General features: G+C 36.7%; 1 protein-coding gene across 1 annotated transcript in view; it reads left to right on the top strand.

Annotated features, from left to right (window-relative positions):
- Positions 1-8675: 8675 nt before the first annotated feature.
- The window catches only part of LOC140514950 (probable E3 ubiquitin-protein ligase HERC6), a 56429-nt gene continuing 39105 nt past the window's right edge, over positions 8676-25999 (top strand). The window contains exons 1-6 of the mRNA XM_072625466.1: positions 8676-9285; positions 10946-11105; positions 16974-17050; positions 19130-19357; positions 21971-22065; positions 25176-25300. Coding sequence (XP_072481567.1) covers positions 9045-9285; positions 10946-11105; positions 16974-17050; positions 19130-19357; positions 21971-22065; positions 25176-25300 — 926 coding nt within the window. The 5' untranslated portion in view covers positions 8676-9044. The remainder of the gene's footprint in view (positions 9286-10945; positions 11106-16973; positions 17051-19129; positions 19358-21970; positions 22066-25175; positions 25301-25999) is intronic.

Below are 25999 nucleotides of genomic sequence, written 5' to 3'. Positions count from 1 at the left end.
GAAGGCTATGCAGGTCACCAGCCTCACTTCTCCTCCAGAGCCATCTGAATCCAATGACCTGATATTCATCAGGATAACTGGAGATGACCCAGGATGAGGCAATTGGGGTTAAGTGACTTGCCCAAGGTCACACAGCTATTGAGTGTCAAGTGTCTGAGGTGAGATTTGAACTCAGGTTAAAGAGAAGACTTAGAGGAAACTGGTAGCTATTTGCAAGTATGTGAAATGCTATGTCATGTGAAAGAAACATTAAACTTACTCTCTTTGGCTCCAGAGAGTAGAATTACTTGCTGGAAATTTCAGAAAGAAAAACTGTGGTGTGAAGTCAGAAAAAAAACCCAAAACTTCCTAATAATTAGAACTGTCCAAAAGTGGAATGAGATTGTAATTTCCTCATCACTGAAGGTTCAAATGAGGAGAATTAATGGTCATTTATGAAACATGTTATAGTGGGGATTACTTTCAAATATGATTTGGACTACATGGCCACTGAGGTCCCTTCCAACTCTGAAATTCTGTGAATCCCTGATGATAACTCATATCAACCAGTAATGGATCCACCAGGATCCATTCCCTAGTGCTTTCTGGATTCCTAGGATGTTACAACTATAATGTCTTCTGTAAGGTCTCATAGCTTTCGCAGTTCTATGAATGCTATTGTACAGATTAGGTAATTTTACAAATTAGCTCATTTACATATGAGGAAACTGAAACTTACTGAGATGAAGTGAGGTCACAGCTAGGAAGCCACAGGCCCCAAACTTGGCTGGCCCCAGGTCTTCTTAGAATCAGACTTCTGACTCTGAGGCTAGTTTCAAAACACACACACACACACACACACACACACACACACACACACACACACACACACACAACCCTGTATTCGGATTCCTCAATTTGTGGTGGATTTTGATACATAACTTGTGTATCATAATTTAATTTTGCAAATGCTGAAGTTCTATTGCATAAATTTGTTCTGTAGCTTGCCTTAATATTTGAGTGCTGAATTTCTTAAGGAAACTTGGTGAAAACAGTAAACAGAAAAAAAAAAGTTTCAGGAGTTACAAATATTATCGTTCCATGTGAGAATGTAAACAGTTAAACTTTAGTAAGTCCCTTATGATTTCTCTTTCCTGTTTACCTTTTCATGCTTCTCTTGATTCTTGAGTTTGAAAGTCAAATTTTCTCTTCAGCTCTGAAGAATTCTTGAAAGTCCTCTATTTCATTGAATGACTATTTTTTCAATTTTCCCCAGCAATTTTGTCAAACAGTTAGTTCTTATTCCAGAAGCTGGGGTTCTTGGGTTTATTAAACAGTAGATTGCTGTACTCATTGACTATTGTTTCTTGAGTACCTAAACTATTCCACTGATCTAGCCTTCTATTTCTTAGCCAGTACCAAGTGATTTTGATAATTACTGCTTTATAATACAAGTTGAGGTCTGATAGAGCTATGACACCTTCCCTAGCATTTGTTTTCTTTAGTTGCCTTGATATTCTAGACCTTTTGTTCTTCCAGAAAAATTTTGACATTATTTTTCCTAGTTCAACAAAATAATTATCTGATAGTTTGATTGGTATGGCACTGAATGAGTAAATAAATTTCGGTAAAACCATCATTTTATGATAATGACTCATCCTACTCATGAGCAACTGACGTTTTTACACTTACTTAGATCTGACTTTCTTTGTGTGAAAAGTGTTTGCGTTTATATAATTACTGGGTTTGTTTTGGCAGGTGGACTCCCATGTATTTTATAGTGTCTAACTTAGTTTTCTTATTTCCCAATTATATGCAATAAAAATTCTCAACATTCGTTTCTAATACTTTGAATTCCAACTTCTCTCCCTCCCCCCCTCCTTCCCCAGCCCCACTGAGAAAGGAAGCAATTCAATACAGAATAAATATGTGTTCTTTTGCAAAAGACTTCCATAATAATCACGTTATGTAATACTAATTATATTACCCTCTGTCCTACTCTATCCCCCTTAATTTTTTTCCCTACAATTGACCTTGTCCCTTCTTGAAAGTGTTTATTTCTAGTGACTCCCTTTTCCCATTTGCCCTCCCTTCTAACATTCCCTTCACCCCACTTGTTGCTTTCTCTCCTACTTTCCTGTGGTGAGATATAAATTTTCATATCAAATTTAGTGAGCATGTTATTCCCTCCTTCAGCCACATGTGGAGAGAGTAGCTTCATGTTTCCCCTCTCCCCTTCTTCCTTTTCTCCTCCACTGAATAAGATTTTTCTTATCTCTTTTATGAGGTATTGCCTGCCCTATTCCATTTCTCCATTTCTCTTCCCGGAATTTTCCTCCTTCACCCCTTAATTTTTATTTTATTTTGTTTTATTTTTTGTGTGGATATCATCTCTTCTGATATAGCACATCCTGTACTCTCTGTCTATGTGTATGTGTGTGTGTGTGTGTGTGTGTATGTACAATCTCTCCATCTACCCAAATACTGAGAAAAGATTCAAGAGTTAAAAATATTTTCTTTCCATATAGTAATGTAAACAATTCAGCTTTAGAGAGTCTTTTATGATTTTTCTTTCCTGTTTATCTTTTCATGCTTCTCTTGATTCTTGTCTTGGGAAGTCAATTTTTTTCTATACAGATCTGGTCTTTTCCTCAACATGAATGATTGAAAGTCATTTGTATCATTGCATGACTATTTATTCTCTTGAAGTATTATACTCAGATTTGCTGGGTAGGTGCTTCTTGGTTTCAGTTCCAGTTCCTTTGACCTCTGAAATATCACATTCGAAGCCCTTTACTTTGAATGTGTTCTAGTCATTATTTTTAGTAGCTGTCTTTAAGATCTCAAGTTGGGTTGAGAATTTCACATATTTTTGTTGTTCAGTCATTTTTAGTCTTGTCTGACTCTTCATGGCCCTATTTGGGGTTTTCTTGGCAAATATATTGGAAGGGTTTACCATTGTCTTCTTCAGCTTATTTTTATAGATGAGGAAAGTAAAGTGATTTGCCCAGGATCACACAGCTATTAAGTGTCTAAGGCCAGTTATGAGCTCAAGTTTTCCTAATTCCAGGCTCAGTGCTCTATACACTATGCCACTTACCTGCCCATTTCATATATAGAATTTAACATATATTTCACATATAGAATTGTTTTAATTAGTTAGCAAGGAACTTTTAAATCATATTAAAATGAAAATACAAAGAGGAAATAGATGCTACCCATCTCCTTCACAAAACAACTTGAACCATATACTTGAAGATACATACATTATATATATATATATATATATATATATATATATACATACATTGGGAAAAGAGAAGGAAAATCATTGTAGTTCTCAGGATGATCAGAAATAGAGCCCCCTTTCAAAACAATAATTAAGGAAGGTTTTAATTTTTTTAAAGGATTAATTTGGCATACTGGAAAACAAAGATCAGCTCAGTGAAATACCATTATTCTTTAGAAGCAATATATTTCTATAGTTTTACAAATAAAAACTAAACTGGTAGGTAGCTGTCCAAGGAAGTACAAAGACAGTAAATCCAGAATTCCAGGATTCAATATTGTCTCTTCCTCAGTAGAAATTCCAACTTGCCCTATGTAAATGGCCAAAGATCACTGTTTCTGACCAGACGGATTTGCAAGTGAATTCTACCAAACATTTAAAGATCAACTAATTCCAAAATTAAATAAATTATTTGGAATAATAGGCAAAAGATCCTGCCAAACTCCTTTTATGAAAAAACATGTGCTGATACCTAAACCAGGAAAAGCAAAAACAGAAAAAGAAAATTACATACCAATTTTATTAATGAATATGGATGCAAAAATTCTAAATAAAATACTAGCCAGGATACTATAGCAATGCATCACAAAGCTTATACATGGTGACCAAGTAGGATTTATACCAGGAATGCAGGGATGGTTTAACATAAGGAAAACTATTAACATAATTGATTAATTAGTAACAAAAGTAACAAGTCATATGACTATATGAAGATGCAGAAAAAGCTTTTGACAAAATACAATCTCATTCCTATTAAAAAAAAATTAAAAGCATAGGTATAAGTGAATTTTTCCGTAAAATAATAAGTATCTACCTAAAACCATTAGCAAACATTTGTAACGGGGATAAGCTAGAAGCTTTCCCAATAAGGTCAGCAGTGAAACAAAGATGTCCATTATCACTAATTGCTTCCCCTCTGCCTTTTTTGCATCAGCTGAATAAATTCTACTCCAACCTTCCATTTTAACTCTGTGTCTCTCATTCTTAGGTTTGTTTCTTATAAATAATATATTGTTGAATTTTGATTTTTAATCCACTCCAATCACATTTAATCCAACCCATTTCATAGGTAAGTTCATTCCATTCTTATTCAAAGTTATAATTACTATTTGTGATACCCATCTAGCACAGAGTAGATATAATAACTAAATAATAATTGTTTATCTTTTACCCAGGAACCCTGAGGGTCTTCCCCTCCCAGTTTGATTTTTCTTTTATTAAAGGTACCATCCATTGAGTTAGTTAAAGAGGCCTACTCATTGAAGGGGTGTATCTCACTCAAAGTAAGACTGTGATAAGACCTAAGCCTGAAAGGGCCAGGGTCTCACATTGCATTATGGGCCATCTCCAGTTGTCCTGATGAATATCATGGCACTGAATCCAGATAGCTCAGAAGAAGAATGTGAGGTTGGTGACCTTGCACAGCCCTCCCTCACTCAAATCAAAGTCAACTGTGAGTCATGTCATCATCTTGATGTCATGGTCCTCTTCAAGAATGAAGGAGAAACCCAACTATTTGTGAATTTCCCTCCCTCTTATTACTACTCACTATTGTCCTCAGCCTCTCTCTTTATCCTATCCCTGTTATCATATCTTCTCCCCTTACCTTCTTCTTCCTTGTTCTACCTACCCCTGTAAGAGCCCCTCCTTTATCCTCTCTCTCCCCCCACCCTCATAAATTTTAATCTACACACCCTTCTAAAAGTCCCTGTCTCCCAGTTCTTTTTCCTCACTATAAAGCCAGAAGAATTCTACACCCCTCCAGATGTCCACATTGTTTCCTCTTCAATCCAGATTCTATGAGAGTAAGGTGTCAGCATTATCAGCCCTCCATTCTCACCTGCTTCCTCTGTATTCGTTCTTCCTTTTATGCCCCATTTTATGAGATAATTATTCTTTTTTACCTTTTCCTATCTAATTTTGTTTTTATAGCATCGCCCCATCATACACAACGTAGCCCCAACTTTTCTTTCAAACGACCCTAGTAATGATGTTAGTTTTAAGAATATCGATAACACATACACACACACATCAATGTAGATGTGTGTGCGTATGAAACAGTTTGACCTATAATAGGCCTCAAACTTTAATGTAATGTTCAATAATTGTTTCCCATTATGAATTTTACTTGTGTAATTGCAAGAATACTGATATGAGTATCTCCATCCTTTTTTGCTCAGATTACATGAACAAACCAAGCATGGGTGGCATGGTACAGAGAATCCTTCCAATTTACTTTTGGAAAATATATATGACTTGTATCATCTCCTCTTGCCCAACATGAGGAGGAGCCTATCCATCTTATAATCAGTCAGCAAACATATTCCCTGCTTCATCTAACCTTTGACTCTCTGCTGACATACCATTTCTAGCTGATGCATCATTTTTGATCTGCAAAACAAGATCTATCAATCAATAGGATTTTGTATTTTGTGTACCCTTTCTGGAATGTTCAAATATTAAATTTGATGTCAAGCCTTATAAAAAGCTGGAAGGAGAGGACATCTCAAACCATGAGGAAGGTCTGTGATTCACTTCATTCTTGAAGTTACACAAGTAAGCTTCATAACTGATAAACAAGTAGTGAACATCACAGTAAAGTTTGAGGTCTATTATAGGGGCCCTTCTGTATGAACCTATATTCCTATGTGATTTATATAAAATGTGAATTAATGCATTGTTTATTCCTATACCTATTATTAGATGACTGATTAAATATTTATTACTAAATGAATATAGTGACAATTATTATTTATTACTTCTTATGGAATCATGCTGAACTTATTAATACTTAAATAATTAACTAATACTTAATTAAAATACTTATTATTTAATTACTACTTATTCAATTTTGAGTAGGGGTCCAAAATAAATCATCTCTCACAGTTTCTTTTCATAACTTTCTTGGGTTGTTTTAATTTTTTCCCTAGTTTTTCCTTGATCTTTCTTATTTGATTTTTGAATTGCTAGGGTTACGCAGCTATTAAGTGCCTAAAGCTAGACTTGAATTTAAGGCTTCCTGACTTTGGGTCCAGGGTTATCCACTGTGCAATCTACCTACTTAAATGTTGCCTAAATTAATTTACTTATTCAATGCCATACAAGGAAAACTACCAAAGGATTACCTTACAGGATTAGAAAAAGAATAATGAAATTCATCTGAAGGAACAAAAGTTCAAGAATCTTGAGTAATACTGAAACAGAAACGTGTGAAAAGTGGGGCATAGCAGTACCAGATTTCAAACTATATCACAAAGTATTAATTATCAAAACTATTTGGCACTGATTAAGAAATACAAAGGTCAATCACTGAAAGATTAGGTAACCAATATATTGTTATTTTCCTTCATTTTCATTTTTAAAAAATTTATTTTAAATTTATGTAATAAGCATTTCCATAACATTGCATAATTTAAAAAAAAAGATGACTGCATATGAAACTGCAAATCTGCTATGTATAACTTACTATTCCTTTCAAATATACCACAAAGTTATCATGTCAATTTCTTTCTTTTTCTTTTTCCTTTCCTTCAACTCTCCCCCTCCCTAGAAATGATTAGATATAGTTAATTATTCTCTACATACTTCTATTTATCAATTCTTTCTCTTGATGCAAATAGCATCTTTCTTCATGTCTTTTATAGTTAATTTGAGTATTTATCAATCTAAAAACTTATTCACTCAAAGTCCTTCTTAAAACAATATTGCTGTATATTGTATATACTATATATACATATAGTATAAAATGTTCTCTTGGTTTTGCTCACTTGTGTCTCACTCATGACCCCATCATTTGGGTTTTTTTTTGGGGGGGGGGGAAGATACTGGAGAGGTTTACCATTTCCTTCTCCAGCTCATTTTACAGATAAGGAAACTGAGGCAAATAGGTGAAGTGACTTGCCAGTTAGTATCTAAGGCTTGATTTGAACTCATGAAGATGAGTCTTCCTGTTTCCAAGTCTAGTGTTCTATCCACTGTGCCACCTAGCTGCCCTGGAGTTAAAAAGTAGGAAAGCAGAAATCTAAGTGTAACAACTGACTACAGTGGCTTTTCTTTGTCTATACGTTAGGTATGTCACATTTTCACTCCTGCTCCCAAGGTTCTTCTGTACCCTTAAGGGGATTTGGGGAATCCAGACTCTGTCCATGTAGGTCCAACAATTTGGAGTACTGGGCATGTTATATAAAGTAAACGTTTTCCAAAATTTCTAACGATCTCTTAATTACTGTATTCAATGACTTTTTTCTCAATCTTCATCCTCTAGTTCAAGTCCTTATCACTTGAATTATTGCAGTAACTTCCTAATCAGTCTCCCTGACTTAAATCTCTTCCTTTTCCAATGCAGCCTCTTCTTAGCTGCCAAAGTTCATATTCTTAAAGCACAGACTTGACCCTGTGAACCTCCTAGGTCCAGTGGTTCCCTAGCATAAAATGCAAATTCCTCTGGATTTAAAAGCCTTTCATAGTCTGGGTCTAATCTAGCTTCCCAGACTTTTTATATACCACTCTCCCTCATGAAATCTACCATCTAGTTAGATGAACTTTTTGGATGTTTTTTCAGATACAACATTCTGTCTTCCATACGGCTCTGGGGGAGGAAGTGAGGTTGGCGACCTTGCACAGACGTCCCTCACTTAAATTCTATTCACTTGCAAGTCACGGCATCACCTTCCAGATGTCATCGTCCGCTTCAAGAATAAAGGACAAACCACAATCGGCTATCCTGGAAGGCATCCCATCGTCACCTTTGCCCCTGGCTCCTTTTCTCCAAAGTTGAGCCCCCAAACCACTTCCTACTAGAGGGAAATGTCTTCTGATCTTTCTAGCTGCTAATTGTTCCCTCGGTTAACTTGTATTTATTGTTATTTATTTTGTCTATACTACGTTAAGCACTCAGAATACAAATAAAAGTACAAAGAAACAGTCCAGCTCTTCAGAAGCTGGGAAAGACCAGGACAAAAGAAAGTCAAAGAAGGAAGACGGGGAAAATGAGAGACTCCAGAGTAGTATAGCCTCATGTGAATGACGTTGACCTGGACATTCTCCTTAAATTGAGATTCTGGAAATATCCCCCAATCACAGAGGAAGAGGGTGCTTCTGAGGTGTGAGTTTCAGGGCTGAAATGACATTCCAGAGTGAGGAGGGGAGGTGGAGGGGATGGACACCACCTCCACCTGCTCTCAGAGTCCTCCTCAAACCCTAAACATAGCTGGAAGGAAAGAGTGAATTTCTCCCTTGGCGCATTTTGTGTGCACAACTCTGTCCAGCTCAGCCGAAAACCCAAAGGTCTTTTCTTCACCCTGCCGTGAGCAGACAGGAAACTACCTGTGCATGTTCAGTAGTCGAGAGTGAGCCCCTCCATTCCACATTCTCAGAACCTTCCAGAAACAAGCTTACTTTGCAAACATTCTCGTGGGGTTACCCAGCTGTGTTCCCAGGCTAGGACCCTCAGCGGCCAGACCCTCCTTAAACTCAAGCTTATACTCCAGATGACTGATAAGGCTGACATTGGGACACAAGTTTCCTGCCTGACCCTTCCACGAGACCACCCTAACGATGCTGCCACCTGTACAGGAAAGGGGGAAGGTTACTGTCCCCACGGGGCATTCCTTTTCTGGTCACTGGTTGGCGGGCAGTTTGCAAGCCTCTAAAATTCCTAGCGATCAATAAACCATCCCCGCCTTAAGAAGGCGGAGCTGGGGATGCCAAGCGTCCTCGAACTACAGCTAGTAGTGTAGCGGAGCGCCTTGGCAGAGACCTGTGAGGCAGGGGCAGGATGTACTACTGTTGGGGCGATAACTCCTTTGGCCAGCTGGGAATCGAGGCAAAGCAGAGGGCCAAGGCTGGACCGGTGAGATGCCGGCTGGGAGCCAGCCTAGGCGGCGAGCACTTAGTGCAGGCGGCTTGTGGGGAGCATCACTCGCTACTGCTGCTGTCCGACGGCACCGTCTGGTCCTGCGGGAGCAACGCCTCGGGGCAGCTGGGCAGGAGGAACATCCGGAACCACACGAGTCCAGGTAAGAGGGGAAAAACTTTGGGGTGGCAGAGTCCGGTAGTTTTGGAGCCTAGGGGGAATCTAGGGCGAAAGAAATTTCTGATGGAAAGTTAGTGATGTGTATAGCCTATATCAGACTGGGGAGGGGAGAAAGGGGAAGGAAGGGAGAAAAATTTCGAACTCAAATCTTTCAAAAAATAAATGTTGAAAATTGCATTTAAAAAGATTCGAAAATAAAGTTAATGACGATGAGCTTGAAGAAATAAATTCAGGAGAGAAATGAATCCTCCCGGTCACCAAGCGAGATTAACGGAGGTGGGCTCCGTCCCCATCTCCAACCTCGGCACAGCTGCATCTTCTTTGAACCTCTTTTTGCCACCAATGAGTAAGGCTAGTTTCAGTTTCTCCGAGGTCCTGAGAAATGAAACAGAGAAACAAAACAAGGGAAGAAACACTTTCGTTTTCTTTTTTCTGATGTCATCGTCTCCCTTACTAAGACAGATCTTCCTAACGACAGAGCGGAAACCGATAATCAAAGGGAGAATTCCAAATACAGCTAATTCCAAATACAGACTAATTTCTCCAGGCGTGACTTTATGGGGACGGGGCGGGGAAGCTGCAGATATTGATACTACGTACTTGAAACAGGCTTTTTTTTTGTAAATTGATGACCCAGGCGAATTGGGTGCTTAAATAAATTACACTTTCACACTATTTAAGGTCCAGAAATTATTAGTGCCATGGGGGAAAAGATTGTGAAGCATAATCTAGGTGGATTTGCAGGGAAAACTTTCTTTTTGGGAGGAGGGCACATAAGAAAATTCCACTTAATCCAGAACCTAGAATTAGCTAACAACCTGATAGCTGGTAACCATGCAATGATTTTTTTTTTGGCCTGAGCAGTTCTGGAAAGCCATTCTCTCAAAAAATGCATTGCCATATGCATTGGTCAAAGAACATACCAATATCCTTGAAATATGGAATTATATACCACCATTGCCAGCTCTCAAGTAGTGAGGTACTTTATGAATATTTTGTATAATACAGAAAATCAACATTAATCTTCAAATAACATGAACTAAGGCATACTTTCTATTACATATTTTATTCTGATGATCTTTGCTAGCACTGTGTTAGGATAATAATATGGAATGGTTTTATAGTTCCTTGACATATTTTTTTATTTAATGGTGTCATTCTGAGAGGTATAGGCACTTCAAATACAATTCCAATTTTTTTTGTCCAGAAACTCATTTACTTATGCATATGTGTGTGTGTATGTGTGTGTGTATGTATACACACACACATATAAGCCTCTCCTGAGAGGCTTCTCTGTCTTGAGATGCTGGAAAGTACCCCGAAGATCCAGTATTCTGAACCTTAAAGATACACACACACACACACACACACACACACACACACACACATATACATATATACTATATACATATATTGCAAAAGAGGATTGTATATGAATTTGTGAATCTCCATTTCATTGCTTTTTTAAAAAGCACATAGTAATTTCCCATGATACTTTCAAAAGTGTCCTGCTTGACTGGGCTTCCTTCTGAACTTCCCCCTATTCCTTGAGTCCATTTAAAAAACATTTCAATGGTCATAAGTGAACTGTACCTGTGGTTAAATTGAATAATTTTGTAACTTCCCCTTTCCACTCCCTAAAGCACCAATTCAGACACTGGAAACTCAGATGGTTGTTTTAGTCAGCTGTGGAAAAGAGCACTCCTTGGCTGTTTGCAAAACAGGAAAGGTCTTCTCGTGGGGATCTGGTTCTGAAGGGCAGCTGGGCATTGGAAAAATTAACAAACCAAGTTTTATACCAAAGTAAGTATTCTGATGTGGCTTTGGGTGTATCGTAAGCCTGTATCTCCACTTTCTGTGTATATCATCATAAATAATTTGTGAGGGTAAATGAAATAGCCAATGTCTTATTGTGCATGAATTATCTGCTTCATTAATTTTCTAAGGTAAATTTTAATACTAGGAAGGAAAGGACCTCCTAGTTATTTATTTAAGGAAAGTCTATCAATCTTAATATTGAGTGGCAAGGGCAAAGCAAAACATAGGATATCTATAACAACACAAAACCACTACTTCCCCGTTGGGATCTCAGGCACATGCCTTCTCCCTCTTAACGTTGCCCTCTAACTCTTGGATACATTTATGTGGACTAGATTCAGTCCTGGGGAGGGGTCAGGCTCTTTTTTTCCTTGCTCTTTGACTCTTTAGGCCCTACCTCAAAGTGCAAAGGAAAGGCACCGAAAGCCTGGGTTCGGTTTATACTCTGGGTCTTCCTAAAACAGAATAGAAAAGTACTCAATATACAATATAGATCAGGTGAAGGAGAGCTATTTATTTTCTCCACATACAAAAGAATTCTTAAAACACAAAAGACTCAAAAGCAAAGGATAACAAAGATAAACAACTTGTAACCACTATTATACTTTCCCAGGAAGTTGACTCCTAAAACATCAGAACATGAAACATTTTATGAGACTCAGAACTTGGAGAAAGTAGACACAGAAGCTCCTAAATGCTTCTCCTGAGGTTTCCCTGTCTTGAGATGCTAGACAGTGCCCTGAAGATCCAATATTCTGAACCTTAAAGATCAGCAGGGATGTGTGTGTGTGGGGGGGGGGCACTAAATGTACCCAGTGGTGGTACATACCTTTAATCTCTCCTCCTAGGAGAAGAATGAGGCTGTTGTAACTAGAAAATCATGAGCTGCACCTAGCCAAAGTGGTCAGGATCAAGTGTCTACACTAAGTCAATTACCAATAGGGCTATCCTTCAGGAGTCAGTGGGTTGTGAGGGTGGGGTGGGGGGTGCAGAGCAATAGATTGCCCCAGGAGGGGCAAATCAGCCCATGTTAGAAACAGATGGTTACAACTTCTATGTGGTGTCTTGGTGGGCCTGGGCTGTGAGTGGGCCATTGCATGTCCAGGCTGGGAAAGCTAGGGTATCCCTGTGTCAAAAAGGACAGAAACACTTAAAAACCCTCAGAACAGAACCAATCTACAACCTTCCAAAAACCTTGGTGTTTCTTATTCAACTCCCACAATGCCCTGGAGAAGATTAAAGAATACAGTATGCCGAAAGGCAATAGAGTGAAGCCTACAGCCAAGCATACCTTAAGGGGGGGGGGGGGACCTTCAGACACTTCTGATGAAAAGACAAGAGTTGAGTAGAGGAACTTGGAAATACAAATACAAGAGTCCAGAGAAACCTAAATAGGTAAATTTATTTGAGCAATTGGAAGGGGTTTGTAAAATGATGTAGTGCTAACATTTTAATAGGAAAGAAAATGTTTCTCTTCAGAATCTTTTTTTTAATGATATCACCTTTATTTTTTTTTCTTTTTCATTTTTAACACAGTTCATATCACATAAAGCAATTCCAGCTTTTGGTCAGGTAATACTTCTTTAAAAGCATTTACAATATAGACCACAAGTGAATTTTTTTTAACATTAACCAACTGAGACACAAATAATAACTATGTGTGGTAACTTCACAAGCCCTTGACCTAATTGTGTCCACACTATTACTAAGAATTAAAGGACCCTAACTTATTGTTGTTGGTCTAAAGTCCTAAGCCTGATAGCTTAATTTTAGATTTAATCTCGGATGTTCCCCTACCAACAATCTATAATTTAATGGATCTGGTATTAAGCTTACAAACCTTTTGAATATAGGAAGTTGCCACTAAGAGTAGGGACATTGCAGGGAAACAATATCTCCCGAACTTCATGTCATTTCCAGGCAGGAGTAGATTGTCAACTTGCATTTGGTCAGGCTTAAAGTCTGCCAGGTGTCAGTGGGGAAACTGAGTTAGGAGAATCCTACCTCAGCTCAGGCTGAACAGCTGCTCTCTCACCCTTCCCATGAGATCACCTTTGCAGTTCATACCAGTATCTCAAAAGCTTACTGGCATCATGGATTGGAGGTTCAGACCGCCTTTCTTGCTATCCATACCTGGAATTAGACTAAGAAGAACAGTCAGTTAATAGTCCTATAGAATCTTAAAATAGTAAGTTCCAATGACCAGGTTTCAGATATAATTTCACATTGGTTAAGGAACATCTTTTGAGGCAAGTCTTAAGTAATTTACATGACTTTCTATACATGTTCTAGTTCCTGATTAAATAACAATCATAAAATCAAATTTACCATTAAAACCTTAACTTTTCCATCAATACCAAATTTTACCTGAGATTACCTGCCTCTAGGAAACTTAGACGAAAATTCTTTTCTCCCAACAAAACATGTCCCTGATTTAGTCTTGGTAATTAATTCAGTCACTTGTTTTAATACTAATTGCTTTTACATCACTTTGTAACATCCAATTTTTCTCCCCATCTCTCCCCTCCCTCCACCCCCTAATTTTGCATTCTGATTACCCCTTCCCTCAATGTACCCTCCCTTCTATCACACCCCACCCTTCCCTTATCCCCATCTTCTCTCTTTTCTTGTAGGGCAAGATACATTTCTATACCCCATTACCTGTGTTTCTTATTTCCCAGTTATATGCAATAACAATGCAACATTCAGTTCTAATACTTTGAATTCCCACTTCTCTCCCTCCCTCCCTCCCCATCCCCACTGAGAAGGCAAGCAATTCAATACAGACTAAATATGTGTGGTTTTGCAAAAGACTTCCATAATAATCATGTTCTGTAATACTATGTTGCCCTCTATCCTACTCTATCCCCTTTATTTTTTTATTCCCTCATTTGACCTTGTCCCTTCCCAAAAGTGTTTATTTCTAGTTACTCCCTTCTCCCATTTTCCCTCTCTTCTATCATTCCCCTCACCCCACTTGTTGCCTCCTCCACCACTTTCCTGTAGTGTAAGATAGATTTTCATACCAAATTGAGTGAGCATGTTATTCCCTCCTTAAGCCATATGTGAAGAGAATAAGCTTCACTTTTCCCCTCTCCCCTTCTCGCTTTTCTCCTCCATTGAACAAGATTTTTCTTATCTCTTTTATGAGTTGTAGTCTGCCCCATTCCATTTCTCCCTTTCTCATCCCAGTATTTTCCTCCCTTACCCCTTAATTTTTATTTTATTTTTTTTTTTGTGGATATCATCTCTTCTGATTCCACACAACCTGTACTCTCTGTCTATGTGTGTGTGTGTGTGTGTGTGTGTGTGTATGTGTGTGTGTGTATGTACAATCCCTCTACCTACCCAAATACTGAGAAAAGTCTCAAGAGTTACAAATATTTTCTTTCCATGTAGGAATATAAACAGTTCAACTTTAGAAAGTCTTTTATGCTTTCTCTTTCCTGTTTTATCTTTTCATGCTTCCCTTGATTCTTGTGTTTGAAAGTCAAATTTTCTATTCAGTTCTGGTCTTTTCATCATGAATGCTTGAAAGTCCTCTATATCACTGAATGACCATTTATTCCCTTGAAGAATTATACTCAGTTTTGCTGGGTAGGTGATTCTTGGTTTTAATCCCAGTTCCTTTGACTTCTGGAATATCCTATTCCCAGCCCTTCAATCCCTTAATGTTGAAGCTGCCAGATCCTGTGTTATCCTGATCATATTTCCATAATACTGGAATTATTTCTTTCTAGCTGCTTGTAGCATTTTCTCCTTGACCTGGAAACTCTGAAATTTGACCACAATATTCCTAGGAGTTTCTCTTTTCAGGTCTCTTTCAGGAGGTGATCTGTGGATTCTTTTATTATTTATTTTGCCCTCTGGTTCTAGAATATCAGGACAGTTTTCCTTGATAATTTCATGGAAGATAATGTTTAGACTCTTTTGTTGATCATGGCTTTCAGGTAGTCCCATAATTTTTAAATTGTCTCTCCTGGATCTATTTTCCAGGTCAGTTGTTTTTCCAATGAGATGTTTCACATTATCTTCTATTTTTCAAACTTTTGGTTTTGTTTTTTAACTGCTTGGTTTATCTCATAGTCATTCATTTCCCTGAACTCAATTCTCTCTTTCAATGAACTATTTTGTTTAGTGAGCTTTTGAACCTTCTCCTCCATTTGGCTAATTCTGCTTTTTAAAGCCTCCTTCTCCTCATTGACTTTTTGGACCTCTTTTTCCAATTGACTTAGCCTCTTTTTAAAGGTGTTATTTTCCTCAACATTTATTTGGTTCTCCTTTAGTGAGCTGCTGACTCTCTTATCAAGCTCTTCTATCGCCTGAGCCAGTTTAAGTTCACTTTGGAGGCCCTGGAGACAGGAGTCTTAACTTCCTGTGACAGTAAACTTTGTTCTTCCTCATCTGAAAGGATGGGAGGAGACACCTATTCACCAAAAAAGTAACCTTCTATGGTCTTATTTTTTTCTCTTTTTTGGGCATTTTCCCAGCCAGTTACTTGATTTCTGAATCCTTTGTCCAGAGATTAGACTCAGCTGCTCAGTTCCCCTGAGCTTTGGGCAGGGGCAGGGCCATCACTCAGGGCTGGGGTTTAGATCAGCTGCTCCCTACTGCCAGAGGCTTTAAGCTGAGCTGCCTGGAAAACAGACCCAGGTTATTTCCTAGCCACAGTAGCTGCCTACAGTCGGCTGCTGCTGTTCCTGCCGTCACATGGGGCTATTGTTGGAGGAACCCCGTTTCCCTCTCACCCAGCTGGGAAAGCCCTCCCACACTGACCTTTGGAGCTTTCTTTGTCACTTGTGGGTTGAGGTATCTGGGACCCTCCCTGCTAGGAACTCTGTCCTGGAGGTCTGTTCAGGTCCTGTTCCTCCCAGTGCTGCATGACTAGGGCTGGCTTCTGCTTTGCTCAGCATCCCTTGAGGTAGACCTTTCCTGTCAGCCTTGCAGGTTACTTTTGGCTGGAAACCTCTTTCTCTCTGTTGTTCTGTGGCTTCTGCTGCTCTAGTCATTTTTAACAGGTATTTTGTGGGCTGTGGGGGAAGTGCTAGAGTATATGCATCTTTCTACTCCACCATCTTAGTTCCACCCTCCCTCTTCAGAATCTTAATGTCTTTAAAGGGCATCATGGGAGTTGAATAAGAAAAACCAAGGTTTTAGGAAGGTGTGAATTGGTTCTGTATTGAGGATTTGAAGAAGGAAAAGAGAAGGGAGGGAAACAGGAAGATTAGACCAATGTAGAAAGGAGGAAGAATGAGGTGGAATCTGCTATTTCCCATTAATTGAATTCATCTATACAAATGTAGATGAAAGGATGGGAGGAACTGCCATCAAACTGACCTCACTTTTATCTAAAATGAACAAACATACACACAGAGTTTGGTGTAGAGCTATATCAAACTCTACAGAGAAACACTCAGGAGAAATAAAAATCTAAGGTAGTGCTTTAGATTGTATCTTAGAAAACTGGAGAATAGTCAAACAATTGTGGTATGTGAATGTAATGGAATATTTTTGCACCATTGTAAAAGATAAAATTATTTCAGAGAATCCTGGGTTGCATATACTGACAGTAAAGTAAGTAGAATCAGGAGAACTATTTATACAAGGACAACAATACTGTAAAGAAAAGGAACTTTTAAAAACTCAAGAACTCTGATCAGTACAATGACTAACCTTGAGTTTAGAAAACTTATGATTAAACATATTAGCCATGACAGAAAAGTAATGGACTCAGCAAACAGAACAATACATTCATTTTTGGACATTGCTAAGTTATGGATTCATTTTACTCTTTAACCAGTGAGCTACATTAATGTACTATTTCAATATTTTTCCCATCATTTTTTATTAAAGGGAAATTAAGGATCTTTCCAGTGTCAAAATAATACAAGTTTCTTGTGGACATTATCATTCCATAGCATTGGCACAAGGTAAGTTTTCATGGTAATTTTGCTTTCAGGACAATTAATTTGTAATAAATGCTTGCTTTTTTTAAAAAAATTGCTTGATAATTGACATATTTTACTGTGTTGATATGTATTTTTAGTGAATTAAGAAAGTTGTGACTAATTTCAAAAGATCTATTCCATTTTAATTTCATTTATTAATTTTTATTTATTGTTTTATTTTTGATGTATGAAATAAAAAGAATTTCTGTAACAATTTTTAATTTAATTTTAATTTATTTAATTTTAATTTTAAAAAAAAAAGATAAGTGCTCATGAAACTGCAAATCTATTATGTATGACTTACTATTCCTTTTAAGAATGTAATAAAGTTATCATATAAATTTCTTTCTTTTTTCTTCCCCCACCAAGGTTAGCATTAAACAGAAATATATCTTTTTTTCCTGTTATGTATAGTTAAAAATTCATTTCCCCCCTTTACTATAGTAACATGACTTCATCACAATTTTGTTTTTCAAAAGAAATCTTCTGCTAAACAGTTAAACCTTAACTAGTATGTGTCCTCTGTAAGTTGGTTATATTTACCAATCCTGTGAGACATCTTTTAGCATTGGGTAAGAAGTTCGGTCTGAACTTGAACACACTGGGAAAAGCAGCCACTTTGCAGATTATTGAACTGGCATTTCTAATGCATCAGTCAATGAGCATATATTATCTATATGTTACATATATATATATATGTATATATATATATATATATATATATATATATATATATATACATATATATATATATATATGCTATATACCAAGCACTGTACTAGTCATTGGAGATGCAAAAAACAAAAATGAAATAGTTACTCACCTCAAGGAGCTTACATTCAATAGAGGGAAAATATTCTATAGCAGGGAGAATGTAGAGAATATATGGAAACTGCAAGAGGGGGTAGTGTTATTTCTAGAACGCTTAGGAAGAGAAAACATGCTAACATTTGCTTGCATATTTTGAGTCATTGTGGAACCCTATTTGATTTTTATTGCTTCTATAATAAGACTGAAAAATCATCAACTCTGATTTTTCTGTCCATCATTGGCTCTTCGTAAGGCAACCTCTTTAGGACCAGAGATAGGTTTCTGATTCCTTATTCTGGGCTATCATGAACCATTCTCTAATAACCTGAACAGATCTCTAGACTGGAGTAATGATACAGTATGACTGCACCATGAGCCCCTCAAAGGAGGATTGCTGCATTTTGCAAGCAATAAGTAGAACTGTTCAAATCAATACCAGATTATGAGCTAAAGATTCTGTTAAGATATGTTAATCATAACTAACTTTTTTAGTCTGGAAAATATTGGTAATTCTCCAAAATATTACAAAGTGTTATAAATCAAATTTATGACTTATGAATCATAAATCAAATAAGTAGATTTATGACTTTAATTTTTGGCAAAGTAGTCATCCCAATGGTAAGATCTTGGTCTTGGAATCAGAAAGACCTGTAATCAAATCTGGCTTGTGATATGTACTAAAAGAGGTCTATGGACCTTAAAGAATGTCTCGTCCAATCCCTTATTTTGCATGTGAAGAAAGTCAGGTTGAGAGAGCTTACGTGAGCCGAGGTTACATGGGTAGTGAGCATCAGAGGCAAGATTTGAACCTGGGTCCTTGACTGAATTCTAGATCCAAGTTACCTTGATACTTTTAATCATTTCATATCACTTAGCCTCTCAATGCTCTCAGCTTTGAGAGCTCCAGGACTAGATAAGCTACAAATGAGTTGCCAAGCTACACCAGTTGAGGATGTTTCTATTCTGCAAGTTCCCTATACTAATGAAATCCTACGCACAAAATAAAATTCATCTAAAACTAATCATTACATCACTAGAAGGAAAAAAAAATTCATCTCAGTTTCAGAGTGCAAAGAAAATAGTTATGTTATGTTCCTTCACTCTACCTCCATTTATGTCAACTCCCTAAGTTGTTATCATGGTCTTAAAAGTATATAGTATTTTGAGATTCTTCATGGTCAATTTTAATATTGTAGCATAGCTGAAACTCAAAATTCTGAAACTATTTCTTTTGTGTGTATGTGTTTGCAGATGGCGCAGTATTTTCATGGGGAAAGAACAATTATGGCCAACTAGGCCTGGGAGAAAATTTCCCCTACCAAGCCAGACCTCAGTTGGTGAATTCTCTTAAAGGTATTCCTCTGGCTCAAGTTGCAGCAGGAGGAGCTCACAGCTTTGCCCTCTCTCTTTCTGGTACTTCATATGGCTGGGGAAGGAACAATGTAGGCCAACTGGCCTTCTGTGGCAAAAATGCATCAGGTAATAAAATATTTTTGTCTCTCTAATAAGACATTGTCTTTTCAAGGTGAGAGGTCAGCTTTATAAAGGATCTTTCAATAGAAAGTCCAGGTATGGAAGAAACTTGGAATGAGGATTTCTTTCATGAGGCAGTTGGTGGGCTCTTTTAATTCCTGTTTTCTGATTCTGAAACATTGGGGCACTTTTCCTTTGCAATTTCCTGAAATATTATTTCTAGGCTCTTAAAAAAATGTCTTTCAGGTAGTCCAATAATCCTTACATTATTTCTTCTCCATCTGTTTTCCACTTTCTTCTATTTTTTCATTCTTTTGACTTTGTTTTATTATTTCTTGATGTCTCGTGGAATCATTAGTTGCCACTTGCCCAATTCTTCAGTGAGTTTTTCTACCTCTTTTTCCATTTGGCCAATTTTGCTTTGTAAGGAGGTCTTTTCTTCAGTAAATTCTTGTCCCTCTTTTACCATTGGGCCAATTTTATTTTTTAAGATGTTATTTTCTTCAGTATTTTTGTGTATGTGCCTTATTTACCAAGTTATTCATTCTCTTTTCATAATTTTCCTGTATTTTTCTTACTTCTCTTCCCAATTTTTCTTCTATTCTTTTTATCTCTTTCTTTAAGTCTTTCAGGAATTCTTGTTAGGCTTTTTGTCCAATTAGCCTTTTTCTTTAAGGCTTTGATTGTATGTATTTTCACAATATTGTCTTCTTTTGAATTCATGTCTTAGTCTTCTCTGCCTTCATAGTAGATTTTATAGTGAAGTTCTTTTTTGTTGTTGTTTGCTCATTTTACCAGCCTATTTCTTGACTTTGTACTTTATGTTAAATTTGGTTTCCATTCACTTGGGGATGAGGGTGAGGAGGCACTATCCCAAGCTTCAGGATTTTTCCTGCTGCTGTTTTCAGAGTTAATTTGGGGGAGCTGCAGGGTTTTTTTTTTAGTGTTTCCAAGGTGTTATTTGGGGAAAAAGTGTTACTTAGGATCTGAGAATAGGTGTTTTCACTGCTCTCCTGGTCTGCACTCTGCTATTAACCGAGGAATGGTCCTTGGTCCCATTCAATTGCAAGCATAAGCATTGCTCTTGTCCCTGGAATTGCAACCAAAGCCCCTGCTCTCTTATGACTGACCACAAGTGCTCTTCTCTGAAATGGAGCTGCTACCCAGAACTACATATGGGCAATAGAGTTTCCAGTCAATGCCATTTCTACCCAGTGCCAGCAAAGGGTGCTACATAATCTCTTTCTGACCCTCTTATCATTTCTGGGCTGACAGCTCCTAAAGTTGCTTCTGCAGCAGTTGCATCCACTTCAAAGGCCCACCATTGGTGCTGCAACCAGGTGGGCCAGCCCCTACCTCAATGTCACAGACCTCTCCTGTCAACCTCCTAAGTTGTCTTAGGCTGGAAAAATGTCTCTCCTCAACTTTTGTTAGTTATGCTTCTCTGGAATTTGAAGCATTATTTTAAAGTTGTTTGGAGGGGAGTGTTGGCTGGGTGGCTGCCTCTAATTTGCCATCTTGGCTCCACTCCCTCAGGAATGTTTCACAACTTCATGGAAGTCATTAATTGTTTTGATTAATTTTTTAGTTGACAGGAAGATGAAACATCTCTCCCTAAAAATGAATTTGTGACATACTCTCCCATTAGAATTGAAGGGAAAGTGGGCTTAAGATGATTTCATGTGTAACAAAGGGAGATAATTCACAGCCCCTAGAAGTCCTCTTGCTGGTGTAGTTTTTCTGGATTCTTGTAGTGTCCTGAATCTGCCTTTCTTCATCTCATCCAATCTCTCCTTGGTTCTCAACGTGCTGTGTTGTCAGCTGTTCCAGCTGATAATGCTGCTCAGGTGCCAATGCAAAGATTAGAAATCCACAAAACTCTTCAAAGTTCATGAAATTCTCTTTCTGTCTAGGGGAGATGGGGAGGCAGAGACTTACATCATTGTGGCCAAGGCACTGTCCTTGGCTCTAAGCAATTCCTTCTCAGATAGCCTTGACTGGAAACTTCTACATGTTAAAATTTTAATTAGTGTGATGGTTTTATAAAAGTTCCACAAGACATTATCATTTCCCTTAACTAATCTGAACAGGTTTCCTGTGTAACATCACTTTAGTGTATCCAATGGCTTTCAACACCACCTAAATTGATGAAGTGTTTTTTTACTGAGCCTAAGGCCTATGATTAATTATACCTAGTGAACAACTGATATATGATTGTGTCACTTGCTTTAGATGGGATAGAGTAATTGTCAAATCTGACCCTCATGAGCCCTTATACAATTCTTTCAGGAATCTTTTGAAAACCTTAAAGAGTTTCCCAAGTAGTTACAGTTGGAAACTTCCCCAAATTGAATATTTGTTTTCCAATAGCACTCTAACCATACTGACGTTGTATAAACTTTTAGAAGGCTAGTTTGAAAGCTAATTCTTGGTTGTTTTGAAGTCAGTAAAGATTGAGTTTTGGATGCATATGATAGGTCTCCTAATCAGAGATGTCAATGGACAATTTTTTTCTTTCCTTTGACACCTTGCTTCTCTGCTTGAAGATTTTATTAACAAAGATGAAACCTGAGGTTTTTTAAAATGTATAATAGAAATTCTTTTTTTTTCCTTCAATAGAGCAAATCTACAAACCTTGTTCTATTGGTATACTTAAGAGTCTTGATGTGACATACATCAGCTGTGGGGATGAACATACAGCTGTCCTCACCCAGGTAATAACAAACTTAGGCTTCTTAGAAATATAAAAAAGTGTGTATGTGTCCTGAGTATTGTTGTGTTTAAAAGGAAAGGAGAAAAAATATCTGGAGAGTATTGTGGTTTGGAAGTCAAAAGATAAGTATTCTGTTCTCTGTTCAGACACCAGGAGAATAATCTGTGTGACTGGAGACAAGTCACTTAACCTTTCTGGGCCATAATCTCCTCAGTTCTAATGAGGAAGTTAGATTAGATGATTATCTATAAAGTTGCATCCAGCTCTAAAACTCAGTGATCTTGTGTCAAAGTTCAAAGTGGGGGACTTCAATATACTCTTTTTAGACCTAGATAAATCTAACAAAAAAGATGAACAACAAAGAAGTTCAAGACTCAATCACTTAAAAGAACTTAGAACTTTGGAAAATTAGAAGTGATAGATTTCTATTGTTTACTAAATGGGAGTAGAAAAGAGTTTATATATTTTTTAGCTAGTTATGTTACTTTTACAAAAATTGACCAAGTATTAAAGAATAAAGACTTCATCCAAAAATATAGATATGTAGAAATTTTTAATACATTATTTACTGAAAACAATGCAATAAAATGTGTTTAATAAAGGTTCATTGAAAAAAGAATTTAAAATTATTAATTTAGTGACTAACTTAATTCTAAAAAAATGGGTTGAATCAAAGTACGGAATATAAAAACAGTAGAAAATGTCATCAAGGAAAATTACAATAATGAGGTAACATATCAGAACTTATGGAATTCAGCTAAAGTAATCCTTAGAGATCATTTATGTCTTCAAATTATTTTGCTTACAAAAGAAAAAGAACAAATCAATGGATTGGGCACACACACACAGAAAGAAAGAAAAAAAACCACTAGAAAACAAATCAGCCCTCTTAATGAAGCAACAAAGTAGAAATTCCAAAAAATCAAAGAAGAGATTAATAAAATTAAAAGCAAAACAATCCAATGAATTCATAAATAAAACTATAAGCTGTGGGAAACTAATGAAATAGATAAATAATTAATATGATTTTTTTTCAAATAGAGGTGAAACTCAAATTATTCATATCAAAAATTAAAAAGAAGAATTCACTACAATTGAAGAAATAAAGGCAACAATAGGAACTATATTGCCTGATTATATGTTAACAATGATGACTTAAACAAAATTGATAAATTCTTACAAAAATATAAAATGCTCAGATTAACAAAAGAAGTGATCACTTAAATAACAGAAAACTTTAAAGTACTACACAGATGCCAACTGCTGTTATTATAATTGCAAAAATAAACTTATCAAACCATAAGTGAACTCACAAAGAAAAATTTTGAGGAAATTTCAATATTGTAGAAACATTTTGCAAAATAGAAAAAGAAGAGACCTTTACAATCTCATTCTGTGATGCAAATATGGTCTTAATTGCTAAACCAAGTAGAGATGAAACAGAGAGAGAAAACTGTGTACTGATATCCTTAACAGATATTTAGACAAAATTTTAAATAAGATATTAAGCATTCTACAGCAACATAGTAGAGAAATTATACACTATCACCATGTGAAATTTGTACCAGGAATACAGGGTTGGAATAACATATGGAAGACAAAAACATAATTGAACATGTTAATAACATAAGGAAAAACCACATGATTACATCAATAGATGATGGAAAAGGGGTTTGACAAAAACCCCATACATCCTACTATTTCTTCATTCAATATTTTCCTTGAAATCATAGGAAGAAATGGACTTTCCCTATCATGGTAAAAAGAGATCTTTCTAAAACAAAAGCTGACATTTTTATATGTAATTGTTAACAGGCTTTTCCATTGAGGAAGACCACTATGAACTGATACAGAGAAAAGTTAGGGGAAGTAGGAGAATAATTATTCTATAGTAGCAGCATTATAAAGAAATATTTGAAAGATCTTTGAACACCAATGTAATAACAAATAAAGATCCCAGAGGGCCAAAAATGGAGCTTATTAACCATCTCCTATCATAGACATGAGGGACACAAGATGTAGACATATATTTTTGGACATTGTTTATCTGGAAATTTGTTTTTTTCTATACATAATTGTTTGTAGTGGTTTTTTAAAATCTTGTCCAATATTGAGCGAAGGAGAAGCATAAGGAATGGAAAATAAATGCTTATTTTTTAAAATAAGTTCAAGGAAAAAGATCCTATAATTCTCAATAATCATTCAAGTATGGATACTATCATTATTCTCATTTCCTTTTACCAGTGAAGAAACTGAGAACCACAGGGTCTAAGTGACTTGTCCAATTTTGCACAGTCAGTAAGTGGTGGAGGTAAAATTTGAACTCAGGTTTAACCAGACTCTAAGTCTTTTGGACTGGTAGAGGTATCAATCCATTATTTCATTTGATTTGACATGGAGCCCTAACTTGCAAATGGAGCAGCAGCATCAAAGAATCTCAAGGTTGGAAAGGACTTTTGAATGGGAACCAGCAAACTGCAACCCACACTACCTATTTTTGTTGGGCCCATGAGCTAAGAATTGTTTTTCCATTTTTCTGGGCCACAGTTTGTCAGTTCCCACCTTAGAGGCCCAACCAATATCTCAAACAGGAATCTTTCTTTTTTACATTTTGGAAAATAGCCATCCAGCTTCCCCTTCATGCTTTATCTAGATTCTATCCATCATCAAATAGTATTCCCAAGCTTTTGAGACTCCTTCCCACCTTTCCTTTCTTCTTCCCTTTTCCCCCTAATTTCCCTACCAGTCTAATGAAAATGGATCCTACATTTAAACTGAGAATTGATTATATTGTTTGAAAGTTGTTTATGGAATTTCAAATATATTTTTTTTAAAAGATCTTTATATTATGATTTGATTTCAAAAGCTTTCCTTAAAGTTTACAAAGCTGATAGGTACATTTTTCTTCAGTGACAAGCATCCTTTTTAACTCGTGAAGTCTTCTAAAGAGAAGTTTAGAAGAACAATAGAATGAAACACTCTTGGAGCTAGTCATTTAGGCATTTGCTGGGATTTTGAATGTTCAGTACACAAAATCTGCCATTGTTTGGAACTATACTCATTAATTTTTCATTTCCTGTTACTAATCAAAAGCTGATCTGCTCCTTATAGGATGGTAAAGTGTTCACATTTGGAAGCAATAACTCCGGACAGCTGGGACATGAAGTGGTTTCGAAGCAGAAAGGTCCTCAGATTGTGGATTCTGCTCATTTGTTTTCTCAAATAGCCTGTGGGAGGTAACAGTCTATATTCCTTTAGCATAGGCAAAAGTTAAACATTCCAAACGTGATATTCTGTTATCAAGAAAGAAAGTCTTACGTGATCAGTATCAATGCATTTTAATATTTTTGTGCCTGGGATATTGTAACTCTTTTAAGGAAATTTTCATTTTCAGCAACTAGAGTTTTTCAAATGTAGTTTGGCCACATTTTCAGATTAGTACAAATTGGCCTTAATTCATCACTTAGTGGTATGTAGTTCACGTCATTTTGCTTTCTCGTAACGTAAGCATTCCACTTTAACTCTTTCTTACCTCTCATATCCTGTCCGTTGCTAGTCTTGTTGACATGTCCACATTTCCCCTATCTCTCTTCTTTCCACTTATGCAGCCACTTTTCTAGTACAAGCCCTGATCAAGTCTGCCTGAACTATTACAATAAACCCTTAATTAGGCTCTCCAATTCTATTCTCACTTCTCTCCAATTCATTATCCAGGGATCATCACCAGTTGTCTTCACCTAAGTCTTGCCACTAGATTCTGATGATTCTGGAGGAGAGAGTGAGGCTGATGACCTTGTACATCTCTGCCATGCTTAAATCCAATTTACTTGCAATAAAAATCATTACTCACTTCTCTATATCTAATCCCTCAGTCTTCTAGGGTCAAATAAACATTAAGGCTACTGAATGTGCAATTTAATAATAAATTAACTATT

Source organism: Notamacropus eugenii, chromosome 7, assembly GCF_028372415.1.
Source record: "Notamacropus eugenii isolate mMacEug1 chromosome 7, mMacEug1.pri_v2, whole genome shotgun sequence".
NCBI classification, from domain to species: Eukaryota; Metazoa; Chordata; class Mammalia; order Diprotodontia; family Macropodidae; genus Notamacropus; species Notamacropus eugenii.
The sequence above is the reverse complement of the archived record's forward strand: the minus strand, read 5'-3'. Positions and strand labels throughout refer to the sequence as shown.